The sequence below is a fragment of the Plectropomus leopardus genome, chromosome 18 (assembly GCF_026936395.1).
Source record: "Plectropomus leopardus strain MGB_pleo_1.0 chromosome 18, ASM2693639v1, whole genome shotgun sequence".
Classification (NCBI taxonomy): Eukaryota; Metazoa; Chordata; class Actinopteri; order Perciformes; family Serranidae; genus Plectropomus; species Plectropomus leopardus.
Genome location: NC_142193.1, coordinates 26,991,874 through 27,009,976, shown reverse-complemented (window position 1 = coordinate 27,009,976; position 18,103 = coordinate 26,991,874). Strand labels below are relative to the sequence as shown.

General features: G+C 40.8%; 1 protein-coding gene across 3 annotated transcripts in view; it reads right to left on the bottom strand.

Moving 5' to 3' along the window:
* Nucleotides 1–1,180: 1,180 nt before the first annotated feature.
* card11 (caspase recruitment domain family, member 11) overlaps nt 1,181–18,103 on the bottom strand; it is a 26,099-nt gene continuing 9,176 nt past the window's right edge. For 2 of the 3 annotated variants that reach the window (XM_042504206.2, XM_088091194.1), the window contains exons 4-25: nt 15,907–16,083; nt 14,361–14,509; nt 14,000–14,179; nt 13,428–13,574; nt 12,131–12,256; nt 11,846–12,040; nt 11,565–11,723; nt 10,370–10,439; nt 10,095–10,288; nt 9,813–9,919; nt 8,829–8,869; nt 8,574–8,697; nt 8,285–8,486; nt 7,501–7,627; nt 7,172–7,415; nt 6,550–6,634; nt 6,177–6,272; nt 5,611–5,728; nt 4,567–4,749; nt 3,534–3,655; nt 3,292–3,407; nt 1,181–1,568 (exon numbers count right to left, since the gene is read on the bottom strand). In XM_042504206.2, the coding sequence (XP_042360140.2) occupies nt 1,364–1,568; nt 3,292–3,407; nt 3,534–3,655; nt 4,567–4,749; nt 5,611–5,728; nt 6,177–6,272; nt 6,550–6,634; nt 7,172–7,415; nt 7,501–7,627; nt 8,285–8,486; nt 8,574–8,697; nt 8,829–8,869; nt 9,813–9,919; nt 10,095–10,288; nt 10,370–10,439; nt 11,565–11,723; nt 11,846–12,040; nt 12,131–12,256; nt 13,428–13,574; nt 14,000–14,179; nt 14,361–14,509; nt 15,907–16,083 (3,167 nt within the window). In that variant the 3' untranslated portion in view covers nt 1,181–1,363. The remainder of the gene's footprint in view (nt 1,569–3,291; nt 3,408–3,533; nt 3,656–4,566; nt 4,750–5,610; nt 5,729–6,176; nt 6,273–6,549; nt 6,635–7,171; nt 7,416–7,500; nt 7,628–8,284; nt 8,487–8,573; nt 8,698–8,828; nt 8,870–9,812; nt 9,920–10,094; nt 10,289–10,369; nt 10,440–11,564; nt 11,724–11,845; nt 12,041–12,130; nt 12,257–13,427; nt 13,575–13,999; nt 14,180–14,360; nt 14,510–15,906; nt 16,084–18,103) is intronic. The other variant, XM_088091195.1, reaches the window with a different exon arrangement.

The following is an 18,103-nucleotide window of genomic DNA, read 5'->3' as shown; positions in this document are numbered from 1 at the left end:
TTTTTGTAAAAAGTTAACATTTTATGTCCAAGAAAGCTACTGGAAATGTTATTTTTTCTTCTTCTCTCCTTTTTTTTCCTTTCCTTTCCTCAAATTAATCGTATTACAAACCAGTCAACATTTGTAACTTGATATGTTACTGTGTGTTCTTGTTTCCTTTTGAAAACCAAATAAAAATTAAAGTGATGAAAAAAGAAAATTCACAGTTGTCAGTTTCTTGTCGTCAAGTGTGGTGCAGACTTGAAATGTGTTCTCTGAAACATTAAACATTCAGTTCTCCTCCACTTTATTCTGTTTAAATAGCAATGATTTATCGGTTTATGTAACACTTCTATTTCTGTGACATTTTTAGGAGAAGCACTGCGTAACAAATTGAAGGGACAAAAAGGCTGACGTGATTTAATTGACTTTGACTTGAGTCTTTACAGCGTGAGAGCGCGACATTAACCAGCAGAGGACGATGTAATCAAAGTTAAGTCGGATCAGAGTGAAACTGAAAGTACAGCTCACAGAAGTGCACTCAGACGCCGTCCTTTTAACCCTTTAAAAACATGAACAATTTTGCTTGATTTTTGGGAAGAAGGCAATGAGCACCGAAAGAAGAAATGAGAAAAAAAAATGCAAGAAATTAGTTAAAAATACAAGAAAATTACCTGAAAATTAGCATTTTTTAAAAATTATTAAATGCCCTTGAAAAAGCATTTAAAAATTAAAATAATTATATAAAATAATTTTAAATATGTATGATCATTAGAAATACAGTTTTCCCTGGCCCTTTTCTTTTTCCCTATAAGGTTTTCAGCTTTAAAAAAATATAATTTTCTAAATCTTTTTGTGGAACATTTCTTACGAGTTTGTTCACTGCCTTTTTCCCCACGTTTTTGAAAGAAATCACATCAATTTGGGTCAAAGGTTAAAATACTTGTAGACGGCGTCTGAAATCAGCATTCTTCTCACTCCTTTTTGAAACCAAGTCATGATACATTTGATGATTTCTTTTGCTTTATGTTTTTCATTGTCTGTAATTATCACTGTTTATTTCTGTATTATAATTTCTCTATTTCTTTTTTTTACACGTTCTAAATAAATAAAACCAAATCAAATCAAATCAAGGAAAGTTATGTTGACCGAGATTTCAAATGGTTTTAAATGTTTCATTTTAATGTTTAAAAAAGGCCCCTTTTTGATGTTTTACACGTTTTTATTACTTTAAATCAAAGTTAGACGCACATTTACAAAATATATAATGCATTTACTTTAATAAAGCTGTGTGAGTGCATTTTTGAGTCTGAGCATAAATATATATGCACAGAAGCGTGATGTACACGGGTGTTTTCTGGTGCTCGGGTGCTGTTGTGCGTGTCTACAGGAGGTCCTGCTCCACCCAGACCATCTTCTTCTGCTCCTCCTGTATTCGCTCTTTGATGACCCTGATGAGGTCGTCCGTCCCTGCCCAGGCCTCCGGCTCCACCGTGGCGTACAGGCAGGGAATGCCCTCCAGCTCCTTCATTTTTGCGCGACACGTCTTCACAAACTCCTCCTCCGACTCCACGCGCAGAGGCAGCTTCCTGTATGGACAGGAAACAGGAAGGAAGCAGCGCTGCGGTGACGAGTGTGGTTCTGTTTGGAACCTGTGATCTCTGATGAGATCCTGTACACACTTTGCAACAGTGGTTTGTCTACTTTGTTGTCTTCATCAGAAAGACAATGACGGGTTTATATACTGTTGTCTATTTAAAGGTACAATTCACCAGAATATACATCAAGCATCAGGTTTTGTTCCACTGACGTCATCAACACGACAGAATAAAACACAGTAGGGCAATTTGTGGTAAATTTTCACCTTTGTGGACTGAAAAAAACGTCATTTTCGCTCCACGGTTTGACGGTTCGCTCCATTATTAAAACCACATTTTTCCTCTTACCTGTAGTGCTATTTGTTTGACAATTTGTGTAAAATTTTCACCTCTGTGGACTGAAAAGGACTCTTGTTCACCTGCTTGCATCAGTGTTTGAAGCAGACATTTATTTATTGTGGAGGAAACCTCACATATAAAGCCTTAAAAAGAAAGTTCAAATCAAAAATACACATTTTCCCTTTTACCTGTAGTGCTATTTATCTAGATCGTTTTGGTGTGAGGTGCTGTGTTGGAGATATCGGCTGTAGAGATGTCTGCCTTCTCTTCAGTATATTGGAGATAGATGTCAGTCTCCTTGTGGTGCTCAAAGCGCCAAACAATACATTTGAAAAACTCAACAGCAATATGTCTTTGCAGAAATCATGACCCGATTACTCAAAATAATCCACAGACTTTGTTGTGAGCTGTTTCATTCTCTTTGGGTGTTCAAAAGGTGCTGAACAAATGCACGCTCATTCAAGGATATACCACGCTTACCTGCAAAAATATATACTAGTCCAGTTAAGAAACGGAAAATATTTACACCTTTGCAATGTTTTTTGGGTGTTTTTTTTAAATTAATGGTTATCCACAAAGCAGTTGTGAGCCACTTTCAAATGTGAAGCTCTGTCCAGTCATCCGGTAAACTAAACATGTCGTCCTTTGCATTTTCCACGTCTGCAAAATGACAGATTTTCCAGACGATTTTACCAGCCAACACTTAGCCCGCATTTCCCGAGCGCTGGGTGCTTATTTTGGACCCTGTTCCTGCTTGACACTGCTCACAGCAAGGTCTGCACATTACCTTGAGTAACCAGGCTGTGATTTCTGTAAAAAAAGACATTGCTGTTGGTTTTTTAAAATTTATTTTTTGGCACTTTGAGCACCACAAGCCATCTAGTTCCATTATACTGGAGAGAAGGCAGACATCTCTACGGCCGATATCTTCAACGCTCAGCACCTGCACCAAAACAATAGATAAATAGCACTACAGGTAAAAGGAAAAAAGTGTATTTTTGATTTGAACGGTCTCTTTAAGCATTTATATGTGAGGTTTCCTGCACAATAAATACATGAGAACTTCAAACACTGATGCAAGCAGCTGAACAAGAGTTCTTTTCAGTCCACAGAGATGAAAATTTAGCACAAATTGTCAAACAAATAGCACTACAGGTAAGAGGAAAAATGTGTTTTTGATTATGGAGCGAACCGTCTCTTTCAGAGAGTCAAACAGCAGAGTCGTCCTTTAACTGGTTAACTCTCACCTCCTGCTTGGAGTTAAAATGTCATGCAAGGATTGACGTATTTGCACTTGGAAAAAGTTGTGGTTTGCAGCTGTGGGTGACAGGCACTGGGTAAATGTGTGAGAATGAGTGAGGTCTGTCAGGCATACCGTAACTTCTTGACATTCTTCTCACAAATCTTGACGTGGATAATGATCGGGTAGATTTCCCTCCGCAGGAGGTCTTTGACGCAGCTCAGCTCAGCCTCCAGCAGGCAGTGTTTGCCCTGGTGACGGGTGGAAAACAAAGAGCATTAAATAAATGCAGATTTACAGCGTGTAGTGCAGACACAAATGTATATGACTGAATGTAAGCATACACACACACACACACACACAAAGTTCGATAATACCTTTGAAGCGACGGCCTCTATGTTTTCTCGGGTGATGCATTCAAATGTGGCTTGTTTCTCTTTGTAGTGAATGAAGGGCTCCACATTCTGCTTCAGATGAAACTCCTCTTTGGACAGAGTGTCTAAAATACAATATTATAAATAGGAAAATTAACATAAAACATACTCATTATAAGCATATTTAAAACGTGTTAACAGTAATAGCAGCATATTTAACCCAGAGGGAACTAAAACTCTTGAGGTTTTTTGCCCTGGGGAATCTCCGGACAGCGCATGGTCTCTTGGCGTGCCAGATGTTCGACTCTGTGCACCAGCAACTAGTCTGACAGTCAAGACAAGATTTTAACTCCTCCTTTTCATTGTCATCATCAGCATCATCATTATGCATCATCCTCCTAATTATCAACAAGACCATCTTCCTCCTGCCCCCGCCGTCTCTCCCGTTACACTCCTTAACATTTACACCACAGTGCAGTACAATGCCTGACCTGAATCCCAATAGTAGCTTCGTTCTCCCTCCTAAACTACGTGTCATCCACAATCTCCTTCATCTTTGATTCACAATAAGTGAACACGCTGTGAATATGTCAACGAGATGGAAATATTCCCTGTGACAGAGTCAGAGTTCCTCATTGATTAAAAAGATCCATCTCTGTTAATCAAAAGGATTGAGAAGTTTTTTCCATGAAAAAATCCCTTCATGCCTTAATATGGCTTAAACATATTTTCCCCCAAAATTAGTATATGTATGCTGTTTTAGGGTTTTTTTAACACTAGAAAACCTGTTAAGTGTTTTTTTTTATGTAACAAACCTTGGCTGTAAGAATCTGCTTTTTTTAACACATTTATGGGTAAACTGCAGTTCCAGTGCAGAAATGCTCATCCATGGTGTTGACTGTTTACTTCACTCATGTAGTTTCCAATAAACACCATGTGGACATGTTTACAGGGTTTAAAATTTGATTTACATCGGAGGGGGTCTTTAAAGTGTCACATTTTGCGGCGAGCTTGCCTGTTCCCGTCACACACTGACCTGGTTTGCAGGTATTGAATTCCATGGCTGCCCCCATGTTGAGCATTTTCTGGATAATGGTTTTGGCGAGAGCAGTGGGAGTGAACAGGACCGGCCTTTTCCTCAGGGCCCGCTGGGAGGTGACGTTACTGTAGGGAATCAGGTTCAAACTCCGGCTCAGCTCACTGTCCGGGTCAGCAGCATCTATTTACAGCCACACACATCAGCACACACAAAGAGGAAGACATAATGAGACACCTGAGGCGTAAAGGCAGGGTAGCCTAAAGCTCCCCGGGTAGGTTATTTTATGTATTAATATATTTCAGCTGCCCGTACACCGTATCCTGTTTTCACCGCTTGGACATCGCTGACAATTCAACTGCTTTCACTGGTCACTGGTGTCACCTGACATCTCAACTTCTTTAATCTTTTACTCTTCAAGTGATTAAACTTCTGACAATGCTTATAAACTGTTCCGAAGTTAACAACATAAACGCTCTAAATGCCTCTCTTTGTATTTCCTGTCCGAATGTTTTGCAGCGTTAATGACATCAGCTGACAGGAAGTGAACGTGGACCAAAGCCTGGCAATGTAATTCCAGTGAAATACCAGTAGTAAGTTCAAAAATGCACGTGATGGAAAGTACTGAGCATATGATGGATAAATGAGACTTGAATTCTGATGCACGAGTTGTGTGAGAGTTTGTAAACCGATGTTGTGATGTAGTTTTGCTATTTTTTTTAGACGCGGCCTCCTTTTACTTACAAGAACGTTCACCATATTTGTATTCTTTGTCAACCGTGGAGCCGTTGAACGAAGCTCTTTTTTCACAAATTTAACCTTGCGTGGGAAAAGTAAATGATATACAAACAGTGATTTTGTAGGTGAAACATTCCTTTAAACTGAAACAGCAGCTCTGTTTGAAATGCTACTTCAGCTGCTTTCAGTATTTGATTTTTCGGTTGCCACTTGAAAAACACAAATGGAAAAAAAATATCACGTGCCATTTACTATTCATTTATTGATTATAGAGAAATTCTTCCTTCATAAACACTTTGGACTCACCCTCTGGTCGAAGCGCCTCAAAACCTTGTCTGGGTAGTGTTGTGCTGCTTGAGTTGATAATCCTCACTCGCTCATTGCTGTTCATTCGCTTGTATTTGATATCCACCCTGCTGACAAACTACAAACACAAACAGACACAGCAAAGTATTAATGGAGGCATCTGAGTTACCCTTTGGTACCACTACATTATAAAGCAAGCCAGTACTATTTTGGGCACCTTCGCCTTTGTGCAAAGTGCCTCCTGTGTGACGCTTCACAAGGAAGAAAATGGTACAAATGGTACAAAAAATGTACACTTTGAAGTCTTAACCCCAAAACTCAGTTTTTCCTGTTTACATGTCAACACTGGAAAAAAAAAACAAAGTTTCTGAAAATCTTCTCCCCGGAGGGAGTTTTGCAAAAAGTCAATTTCCAGTGACCTTAAATGCTGTTTGTGTATATAAAAAGCCAAAAAAATATTTTTTCAAAAATACCAGTGAACATTTGAACTAGGCCTTCTCATCTGAGCCTGCAGCCGAGGTGCAAGTCTTGTTCTACAACAGTAAGTGGTGTTTGCATTTCCTTACCTGAAGTATCTGAGTGAGGAAGATGCTCGCTCTGGACAAACGTGGGCTGGCTTTAGGATCAGCAGACGGGCTGGGCTCCTCTGGCTGTAGACTGATCTGCGCAGGCACATACACAAAACTCGTACATCAAACAACAGTTTGTTAATCTGATAAAATACACATTTCCTGATGTATATTAATGCAGAATGTGTGAAACAGTAAGGAAGTAGAGAAGAGAAAAATACAAATAGGGTAACAAAAAAGGAAATTAGTGAAGGGGATAGTGACAAGTAGAGATAACCGCTTTAGTGAATGTGTTGCTAAATTAATGCCCTGTATTCACACATATGTTATTGTTTTTAAAATCTTTGCTCAAAAATAAAAAGTTTCTTACTCTACTGTTGCGGTGAGATTCATTCTCTTCTCTCCCCCCTCGATACACTAACTTCTGAATCTTTACCAGGAGCAGCTGCTGAGCCCTGCATTCACACACACACACAGACACACACACACGCATAAATACAATTCTCAAACTAACGATTTTGGAACAATTACAAGACAAAAATGTATTATCATGTAAGAGCCTGTCCTTCACTGAGCTGCTTCCTGTATCTCTTGGTGACAACAACAGGTTGTGGGACTCAAGTGTGAAAATATACAAAGGTTTGACTCTATGTGTGTGTGTGTGTGTGTGTGTGTGTGTGTGAGTGTGTGTTTGGCTGTATATTGTTGCTGCCTTCAGGGAAACTTCTGAAAGCAGATGTAGACCCCTAAAGTCCTCCGCTAAACTCTGCATGATTGCTCAGCTGTTACATCACTTTTGCATCACACTCAGGATGCTGCAGTACTGAAGTGGAACAGATGCATGACACTCAGTTACTTCCAGCATTTAAATGGTCTTTGACGTCCCGCCAACACTGGCACACGCTGGTTTACATGTGCAAGACTAAAAAAAAAAAAAAAACTTTGACTCTTTATGTCAGAATGTTGTTTAGTTTTAAAATGACTTATTTTACCGTGAGTTGCTGGGTATGGTGCCTCGCTCGGGCAGGTCGGAGCCGCTGTAGGGGTCAACACGAGCGCACAGCCACTCGCTGCGGCCCTGGTGCTTGGTGTCCAGCACATGCACGACCTCATCACAGTGCACGTTCAGGGAGCAGCTGTCTGATTGGCCGGAAATGTTGAGGTTGACTCGTATGTGAAAGGAGTCTCCAGAAACCAGTGGGCCCTCTGCAATGTCCCTCTGGAGACGACGGTAAGCTGAAGCACACACATTCATTTGAACACACTGTAAATGTTCACCAAACAAACGCGTATATACAAGTCCAATACAAACAACACTTACAGTCAAAGTTGGCTCGATAGTGCAGCTTGACTGGTCCAGAGCAGTGCTGCAGCGTCCAGTGGGCCTCCTCCTGAGTGCTGGTGTCCAATGAAATGCTTTGGTTCTCTTCACGTATGCAACCCTCGAGCTGGTCAGCCAATCACAGCACAAGACGGATAAATACTTTTGGTGTGTTACGTAAAAATGTATTGCCCCTAGCCAATTAGTCCTGCAATTATAGATAACAGCTATTGGTTATTGAAAAACAAAAATAAATGAAGAGCTGCTGATAATAGATTTTGTTTTCTCTGTGTTTTAAGCTCTGGATTTGTTACACTTTCTTCTGGAAATGTCCGTGCACGTTTGGTTTTGGCTGTTTTATTCCATAGACTGTATAAAATGACAGACATAGCCACAGTCACTCAAAGTGACCATGCAATTAATTATGCACAACTTTAAGCCTTCATAGCATTTAAACAGGTGAGTTATATAAAAATGCATTCGCCCTGTACACTTGAGTGCAGAAATTAGCTATAGAGACCAAAACCGTTTTTGTACCGTGCTGTGAGCATGTTTACTTTTGCTCAAAAGTCGGACATTTTAACATGGGTGTCTATTGACATTGATTCCCCTCTAGAGCCAACCACTCAAGGAACTGCAGTTTTTGGCACTTCTGCGTCAGCTTCATATTTCAGCCCCAGAGGTTACTTTTTTTTTCCATTTGTATAGACAGTGTTTCTAATTGGACAAAAATGTATCTCACTGTACTTTAATTCATGTGTGAACCCGGCGTTTAACTACATACCAACAGGAGGTGGTGGCCCTCTCGTAGCCCCGCCTTCTCAGCGATGGAGCCCGACTGGACGGCTGAGATGAAAATCCCGCTGTCGTTGCCGCCAACCAGAGTGATGTCCTTTAGCAGGTTGTCGCCTAGCAACGTCAGCTCCTGCACCGGCTTCAGGGAAGAGCTGATCCTGGAAAAGGAGGACAGAGACGGACGGAACGGCCTGCACACAGAAGAAGAAGACGTTTATAAGTAAGTTTGAGCTGCAATAGTTCTTGTGGATGTGGGTGCATGTGTGTCAGTAACGTACCGCTCCAGAGAGAGTTTCCTGAAGATGTTGTTGACCTGCTCCAGGTCGTAGGTGTCCATCCCTTCTGACTGATGGGAAGATGAAGATGAGTGAACAGAGGGCGGACCACGCTGCACTTCATCCTCTATGACAGGGACACATGGAAAGAAACAGACAAGAGAGAATAATGTAAAAAACAATAGAAAATAAAAACAGTTATTTAGTTCAGAAACCTCATTAGTACGATTTTGGGGATTGTGTTAAAGTATACATTACCAAACTCCATTTCCATGTTGTCACTATCAAAGTCAGAGTGGCTAAAAGAGACCAAGAATCAGACAAAAAAAAAAACATTAAATACAAACTATTACAAAATTCATTAAAAATTTGTGCCATCCACATAACTAATTAATTTCTTAAAGGTCCATTCTGTAGGATTTTTTTTTATTTTCACAGTAAAAAAACAGCAAAACATTAAGGATTATATACTAACAGAAACAGAATATAATATAATAAATAATATAATATAAAAAATTTGAAAAGCATCTTTGGGTCTTGTTCCAATTTTGAGTATTTTTAATCTACTTCTATTTGGCACTTTTACTGAAATGTTGTATCTACTGTATTGATAACTCTGTCTTAAGTCTGTCTTGTTGTTATTTTGTATGTCGTCTGAAACAGGTCAGACTCGATGTCTAAATGAGATTACTGTATAAATCACTGTATAAATAAAGGTTTAATATAAAACAGATTTTCCTTAGTGCATAATCACCTGAAAAATAAGAATTGTTGTGTTTTTGTTACCTGAGTGAGGTGTTTTTATCTACATATAGTGTGGGTCCTCGTCTACGGAGATCACCATCATGAACAACCATGTTTCTACAGTAGCCCTGAATGGACAAACTAAACACTGGCTCTGGATAGCGCCATTCACGTTTTTGCATTGGCCACTGTAGTTAGCAGTCCCTCTGAGACGAGAGCATGAGAGAGATTTTCAACACGGAACTAGTTTTTTCAGTGTTTTTAATCGGTTTAAATTACCGGCTCCATTTGTTTTAGAGAAGAAGAGACGTCTGAGGATAATTCGCTCCCGGAAAAAAAACTCCTGAACAATAAACACTGAAAGAATCCTTACCGGGAGAAGTTTTAAGTGATTGCAATCTGCAGTCCGAAAGACTAAATCCCCCTAAATCCCCCCTAAGTTTCTTTAGATGGTTTGGACTGACTGACACGTATAATCTGGCGCTGGACTGCGACTACCTGCGGGGTCGGAAGTCGTGCTCCTTCTCCCTCTCTCTGCGGTAGAGCGATGCTTTCTCTGGCGGCTCAGGCAGTGTGGACAGGATGCTGTCACCACGGTAACGCAGCTGGAGATTTTACAAGTGAACAAAGAAGAAGTTTCAATTATAGGTGCAGAGATGCAGGCTTATATGAATAAAAATCAGGTCATCGTTTTCACCAAACCAGCAGAATACTGCACCGTCTCTCTGCATTAACCTGTGAGACAAAACTCTGAACTGAAGTTACGTTTTAAAGCCTCACCATGTTTGGCCTGTTGGACTGGTCTCCCATGGGGAGTGAAGAGGGGGACGGGGAGGAGGAGGAGAGGATGGGAGCGGAGAAGGGTGGATATGTGGGGGAGATCGGGACGCTCGGGGAGGGAGGGAGGGAGATGCTCTTGATGTGCAAGTTTCGCATCGGGACTTCCGGAAAATCTCCTCCATTAACTGACAGAGCTGGAAGACGGACTTAAATGTTAATAAATGTGCATTTTGGTTGAGTATACTGTATGAATGAACTCTGTGATCATGTGTTACCTCTGGACTGAGTGGCCTCTGAGTTGACATGAAGGTCTTTGGGTACACAGACTGGAGACCTAACTCTGATCTGAGAACAAAATACAAATGTTACTGTTAAAAACATTTCATTTCATTTAAAGCATTTTATGTTTTATTTGTACACCAGCAGCAGAGTTTCTTTCCTGCTCCAGTGAGATCTCTTTAATTCAGTTTTCATGTTGTGTCAGTTTATCTCTGTGTTTATATAATCCTAATATTAGATTATTTATTTTACATGGTAATGTCTGTTAGAGATATTAAGGATTTCACACAAATGAAGAAAAACAACTTTAAAATAACAAAAATAGATATTATTTGCAGAAAAACATCACTGAGTAAAATGTCAGGACTTTAAAACTACTTAAAGTATTACTTCATCAATCAAAGGATCAGAAATGGATATCTATTACTCACTCTCTGTTATGTTTAAATTGTGAGGAAAACTGTTTTTGCCTCCGGTGAATGAAGAATCCAGAAATTTAACAAATTCTTTATGAATTGATGTCAAGGGCAACCTCTTTCAAAAGCAGCAAAAACTTTATCAAAACATCCGTTTATAAACTCTCACACGACTCCTGCAGTGAAATACATCTCATTTATCCAGTCGTATTCTCAGTACTTCCCAAACAGACTTGATGTTTTAAAGATTTAGATCTAAATTCATCAAAATCACATCAATCAGTCAGCAATAACACAAACAAAGTGGTAGACCGGCACCTCCCCTGTTCAGCGAGGTAAAATTACTGTTTTATTTTTCAACAGAGTCTGGCTTTGAAGAGAGCATGGAGAAGTTTCACCGTCAATTCAGTTCACGTTGGAAAGCGCTGTGTGTTTGGGACGTGCTGAGCATACGACTGAATAAATAAGACTTGGATTACACTGCTCATTTAACTGGTAGTATTCCTTTAACAAGATGCAGGGTAAAGCATTGAAATGAACTGGCTGTTCCTGCTCAAACGTGATTGATTGAGTGATAATGTGAGTTGCTCTTAAAGGTTACTCTTGTAAGTACGAGAATTTAGAGGGTAAGTCGCTTAATGTGTGTACATGGTGGTTTTACTCCCTGAGTCTTGAGTATAATTCCTATCAGACTGATAAATACACTCACTGGCCTTTGCCATAATGCTGAGTAAATAGGTAAATAAGCGTGACAAGTGGACAGACAGCGTCTCACCCCTGCTTTAAGGTTGGGTCTGCGTTTGAGGCGAGGCTCATCAGATGGGAACTTCTCCTCCGGCGACTCATCGCTGGACCACTCTGATTGGACCTGGATGGATTTGAAGTCCTCCGCCTGAGAGACGATGGTGGGAGGCAGGTCCCTCGGCAGAGTCTGCTAAAACGGAGAGGAAAGAACGTTTCATTAAAGAACTTAGATATCGGGAATAAAGCACGTTCCAGAGATGCACGTGAGCATTTCCCATAAATATAACTGTGCACAGTCATTTACTGTCTAACCTGGTCCAAGACGATGTCCTTGGACAGCCGTCGTAGGCGAGACTCCAGGGTGACCAGCTTGGCTTCTTTGCGTACAATCTCGATGTGGAGCTCATCGCTCTTCTCCTCCAGCTCTCTGATCTGCTTGCGATATTTGTCTTTGTCGATGAGACTCTGGGAGAACTGGTGCTGGGCGTCGTCTCTGGCTCGAAACGCCTGCGACAAAATAGGAGGGGAAATGAACCACGAGAACGACGGCAGCAAAACATTCATCTTTGAAAAACGTGTTTGTCCGTGTGCTTTCACCTGGTCCCGCTCCTTCTCCACCTCCTCTAACTGTGCGGTGATGGTCTCCATGCGGTTGCGATACATCTCACAGTCCTTCTGCAGTGTGGAGGACTTCAGCTCTAGATCCTCCTTCTCCTCCAGGTACTACACACACACACACACACACACACACACACACACACACACACACACACAAAAAACACACACCACAAGTGGGGTTAATTATAGTTTATTAGACAAAGGCAGATACGGGAAGAGAGACACAGAGGAGGAAAAAAGAAATACCAGGTTACACACTGAGAGAGGCCTGAGACGGGGGTTTCTGCACAGGGTGTGTTTCACAGATGGTCTCACGGGGCATTAGACTCTCTGGTCATGGGTTTGTGTTTCCAGGGTGTGTTTTTGCTAACCTTTGTTTCATCCGTGTCCCACTCTGCTCACACAAACACGCTTTCAGACAATCACACGTTAAAATAAGGAAGAAGGACCTCTTATTACATTCTTAGATCTCATCAGATCTTTTCTTAAGTTCCTCTGGAAGTAACAGGTGGTCCAGATGGAAAAAAAATCTAAACCACTTCCTTTGAAACGAATTCTCCTTAATGCCGTCAGGACGGCGCTATCTTGCCCGTCCAAGGAAAGCAAATAGATACTCAAATTCTTTTATGCCTTCTGCCATCAGACTTTTAAATGCTGCTGACGGCAGTAACTGATGGTTTTATGGAGTGGTGCAGTATACCTGTGGAATAGCATGGTGTTTATGTGTTTATTCATTATTTTTTTTCCATTCTTCTGTTCTGCACTTTTTGACACAGGTATTTGGCCCATAAACAGGGACCTGTGTGTTTGCTGCTCTTGCAGCAGTTGTCCATCTGTTAATCTGTCGCCACTGATGTCTAAATGGTCCCGCTGACTGTGTCTGTCCTGTTTAATGTGACGTGCAGACTGTGTAACTGAATCGTCCTTCTGGAATAGATGAAATTGTCTAAATCTGAATCAATCCCACAGTTTCACATTACTCTTTTAGAGGTAAAAGTCCTGCATTCAAACTCCTACTTACAGGGACAGTTCAGCCCAAAATCAAACTGTAGTGCTAGTATATCAGTCTGAATTGTTTTGGTGTGAGTTGTAGAGAAAGAGACATTCATGTTGAGTTCATCAAATGTATTTTTTGGCACTTTGAGCACCACGAGCTGAGTGCTTTCGAGTTCAATTACACTGGAGAGAAGTCAGACATCTCTACAGCAGTTATCTCCAACACAACCTGCGTGTGTGTGTGTGTGTGTGTGTGTGTGTGTGTGTGTGTGTGTGTTACCTTATCTCGTAGTTCCTCTGCCTGTCGGACTTCTTCGTGGAGGTTGTAAAGGCGGTTGACCAGATCCTGTCTGTCCTCTAGTGCTTCCTGTCTGTCATGTTCCAAAATGTCAAGGATGGCCTTGTCTGATGCAGGTAGTGGGCCAGGCTGTATATTAAGAAACAGACACATTGCTGGGTATGAATTTTGTCGCTATAACTGGCTGCAGGATGATTTATGTCGCTTGATATAGACGAACGTGTTTAGATTTTGGCGAAGGCTCGCTTCACAGTTCAAATTGCAAAAGAAAAAGAGATACGGACATTTCAAATGTAGTTTGAATGGTGAAAAAAATGTTCAGCCACTCTGGAGATCAATCAATGCTGAAAGTCAAGAAAACTGTCTCACCAACACATTTGAGGGCCTAGATTTCAGGGTGTATAACATCAGCTGCAGGTGGCGATTTAAACATACTGTCGTGAGATTCGACACCTGAGGATGGCTTGTTACCAGATAACTTCTTCAACTGTCTATCAGTCTTGAGTGTGTGTGTGTGTGTGTGTGTGTGTGTGTGTGTTTCTGTCAGACCGTACCTGTATGATGGACTGCAGCTCCTGTAGTTTGATCTTGAGCATTTCGTTCTCTCTCTCCAGCTCAAAGATCTGCTCTCTCTTGGGCCGGTTCTCGATGTCGTTCTTCAGCTTGAGACTCTGTTTCCTCTCCATCTTACACTCTTCCTCCACTTTGTTCAGTCTGTGCTTCAACTGATCAACCTAAACATACACAGAGTTAACAGTGAGATAACAGACACACCTTCTTATTACTGTCATCAAATCCCCACCTTTGCTCCAAGTTCATTCCTAATATTTTATCATTGATTATAATTTCTTAAACATGTTTGCAAGTACACAATGTAATGACAGTGTTTTCATGCATTAACGCGTCCATCAGCACCTCAAGCTGCAGGTCTCGGCTCCTCATCACAGCCATGTTCTTCTCCTCGCTCAGCGTGGCGTACCTCATGGCCAGTTTGTAGTTTTCATCCTTCACTCTCAACAGTTCGTCACTGTAGGCGTTTCGTTCCTCCCTCAACTTGTTGTTCCCTGGAGAGCAAAGTCACTGTGTTATTCAGGCAGCAACCAGCTGTCAGTTTCAGCAGAAATGTATGAAAACGTTAGACCTAAAGATGAATATGGGGAACTTAATACTAATTTTAAAGACCAAAATTCATACGTTTAAATCATGAACTGCACACCAGTTTCGGTGGTAGGGGACATTGCGTTAGAAGAGGATACAGATAGCAGCCTCTGATCCAGCTTACAAAGACACCATCGAGAAGCACAAATGTGTCCAAAATCCAGCGGCTTTACGGCACAGAAAAGAGGAAAAAAGATGTATTGGCGGGGGCCAAATATACTGCCGCTGACTGGGGCTCATTGGACTTCACTTAGCAATCACAATTACCTCCTATATTACTGCACACGTCACTGACGGTGAGTGGAAACTTCAATCATTTGCATTAACCATACTAGAGATAATTCAATTATTTATTGATTCACTCATCTGCAAAAAAAAATCAACCGACTTTAAATAATTTAAATACTTTCACAGCAAAAATGAATGTATGCTACTAATTTAGATTAATTAATCACAGAGCATGTAATTTATTCTATATATATTTTTTTTAACCGCTTGACAGCCGGAGTAGAAATCTTTGATAACTTAAGTGATTTCCATCTTGCTGCAGTGTACAGCTACAAGCTAGCTTTCACTTCTTCTTGTGTTCACTGAAGCACCCGCCTGTCATGGCAGCCGCTGGCCGAAGCGGCAGCTGCTTTTAAGAACACTTGGTTTTTGGGGGGAACGCACTTGCATGTCGGCAGTTGTCAAGGTGGTCACCGTCCGGCGTCGTGAAAGCAGCTTTAGGGAACAACTCTAAAAATATATACATGTTTAGATATTAAGTTTTAGGAGGGACAGATGTAGTTTCAGATTAGTAGCTGAAGATTTTGCAAATTCACCCTGACCAGGAAATTATCAACACAGTTGCCATGCTGCACGACTGTATCTTCCTCATCTGGGTGTTCACCATAAAGGTTGTCAGAGAAGCAAGAATTGACTGCTGGCCTGAAACATATTGGCAAATTATTTTCAGCGCTGTTTAAATGTGAATGTGCTCCATGTACCACCTGCATGTTTCAACGCAGGACATGATGACACCAACCACAGTGTCCTAGTTTCAAGAATAGCCTTTGGTAAACAATGTGTTTGAAAAAGTTAACCTTAATAAACTGCTGTGGTGCACCGAGCACGGTAAACCGAGCATGTGTTGGGGTGGCACTTTCCGAAAATGGTGGCAGATTTTTTGGTTTGGATGAACCATTTAAAAAAAAGTATCTATAAATAGTGATTTTAAATTCTGTCATGGAGAAACACCGGCGCAGGGGAGCTTGTATTTCATGATCAGAACATATCTAAAAAAAAAAGCATGAATTTTTACTCTGCTGGAAGGCCTGAAGCTCCTGATTGGCCAGTCGCAGCTTCTTCTGCTCGTCCTCCAGGGTGCAGTTCTTCCTGCTGAGCTCAACGTGCTGCAGGGTCTTCACTTTGGACTGCTGCTGCAGCTTCATCACCTCGTTCATCAGGAACTGGGTCAGACCCTCGTGACCCTCCTCCACTGCAGTGAGGAGAGGGGAGGAGACATATCACAGTGTCATATCTCATATATATATAATACATCATTTGCTGTACAGAGTCCTCTTAAGCAGACACAACTGGTTCAAACACTCCTTTGTCCATTACAGCCCTCAACCATCTACACTGAAAATTTATAACTTTATTTCTTTCTACTATTCAGCAAAATATTGTTGTAATGTGTGCATTCTCATGATAGGCATGTGCAATTAATGGATGAATGTATTTGGGTTTTTTTTCTTTTTTAATTGTGGTATTTTACTGTGTATGTATTGTTGTTTTTATTGTTTTTATATTGCAAACACTGAAGTCCGAGACAAATTTCCCACTGGGGCAATAAAGTGTATCTAATCTAATCTAATCTAATTCAAACCAAGTGTTATTGAGCTGTAAATTAATTTGGATCAATCTGAGATTCTAACTTAAACAAGTAGAACAAAAATTGTGAAATGTTTTGTAGTGCTTCACCCTTAGAGTTACAAAAGCAGCTACAGTTAGTTAAATTTCTTTATTTCTCATAGAATTTATTCAAGACTGCGTATGATGACATCTTGTCTTCAGTTTAGGTTAGTTTATCGTCTGCTTCAGCATTGCATCTACGCTTACGACATGCCGTGACAACTGTGATTGGCCTGCTAGGCAGCATCCAAATTCCTCCTCCTTCGCCTTGAACATGGGCCAATCAGAGGAGAGTTTCACTGAGGAAGTCCACAAATATATTGGCTGTATTTGCACAACTCTTCTTCGCACCACTGCAAAAACTGCCAGACGCTGGCAAATTGGTGGAAAGAGATTTCCACAAACATCAATATGGACACCAAGGGACATAAAAAGGGAAGAACTCGAGAGACGAGTACGCTAGCCTCCAGACACCTCTACGTCACAGCAGTTTCAGTAAAAAGTAACCTATTCTTAATTTATTAGCCACTCAATAATCCATTTCCAGAAAATTACTGGAATTGTACATTTTTGCAAACCATGGATATGTCACATTTGCATCAAAATCACTTAGTTACAGAGGAAAAGATCATGTTTGGGTTAAAAAGACCAGGTTTTGGTGACAAAATCCCTGCTGGCAATGCAACAATATCTTGGTAAAAGACAAGCGCTTTTTTGTGCCTCTACCCTGCTGGAAAAAAGTGACAGGTTGCTACAAAATACCCATGTTTGGTGACTAAAAAGCCTATGGGTGGGGAAAAAATCGATTAAGAATCTCGATTCTCGTTTTTAACGATTCAGAATCGATTCAATATCCTAAGAATCGATTGTAGACTATATTTACTAAATGTAGTCTATTCTTAACCCTCTGAATTTTTTTTATCATTTAAAGTCTTAATAATTTTGAGACCGTTTGTCGGATCGTCTTACGTTTTTCTCCGGTGAAAGCTGCCGGCTGTGTTCAGAGGGGTGACTCCGCTGCATCGTCGGTCTTTTAGAGGCCTCAGTAACACACCTGGGAATTCAGGTGTTTTTACGGGACCTTGTTCAATTAATAAATAATGACAGATCCAATATTGGGTGTCTTCCGTCTATATTTTATCCGTATTTCGACGATAAAGGTACATTAGCATCAATGCTAAACGCCATTTTGGTTTCCCATGGTTCCATGGAGAGGTCAGAGGTTTGTTTTGTTCTTGTCCACCAATCGGAAGACGAGCTGACGCTTTGTATCCGCCTACGTATTCCATACGTCATCTGGAGCAAACTGCACTGTGATTGGTCTAATCCTGCCGTATATCGCTCTGTTATTGGCTGCGCCTCGTGCATTAGAATAAACTCTGGTAGCCCCTATAATAATAATAATAATAATAATAATAATAATAATAATAATAATAATAATAATAATAATGGCACATGTTAACTTCGTGTTCACTGCAGGCAGAGCAGGCAGGAGAATCAGGCCCCTCTCTGAAGTGTCAGGAGTGTGTTGTGGCCCTCTGCAGCATCACCGAGAGGAGCTGCTTTGCAGAATGGCACAGATAATGGGATACACAAACAACTGC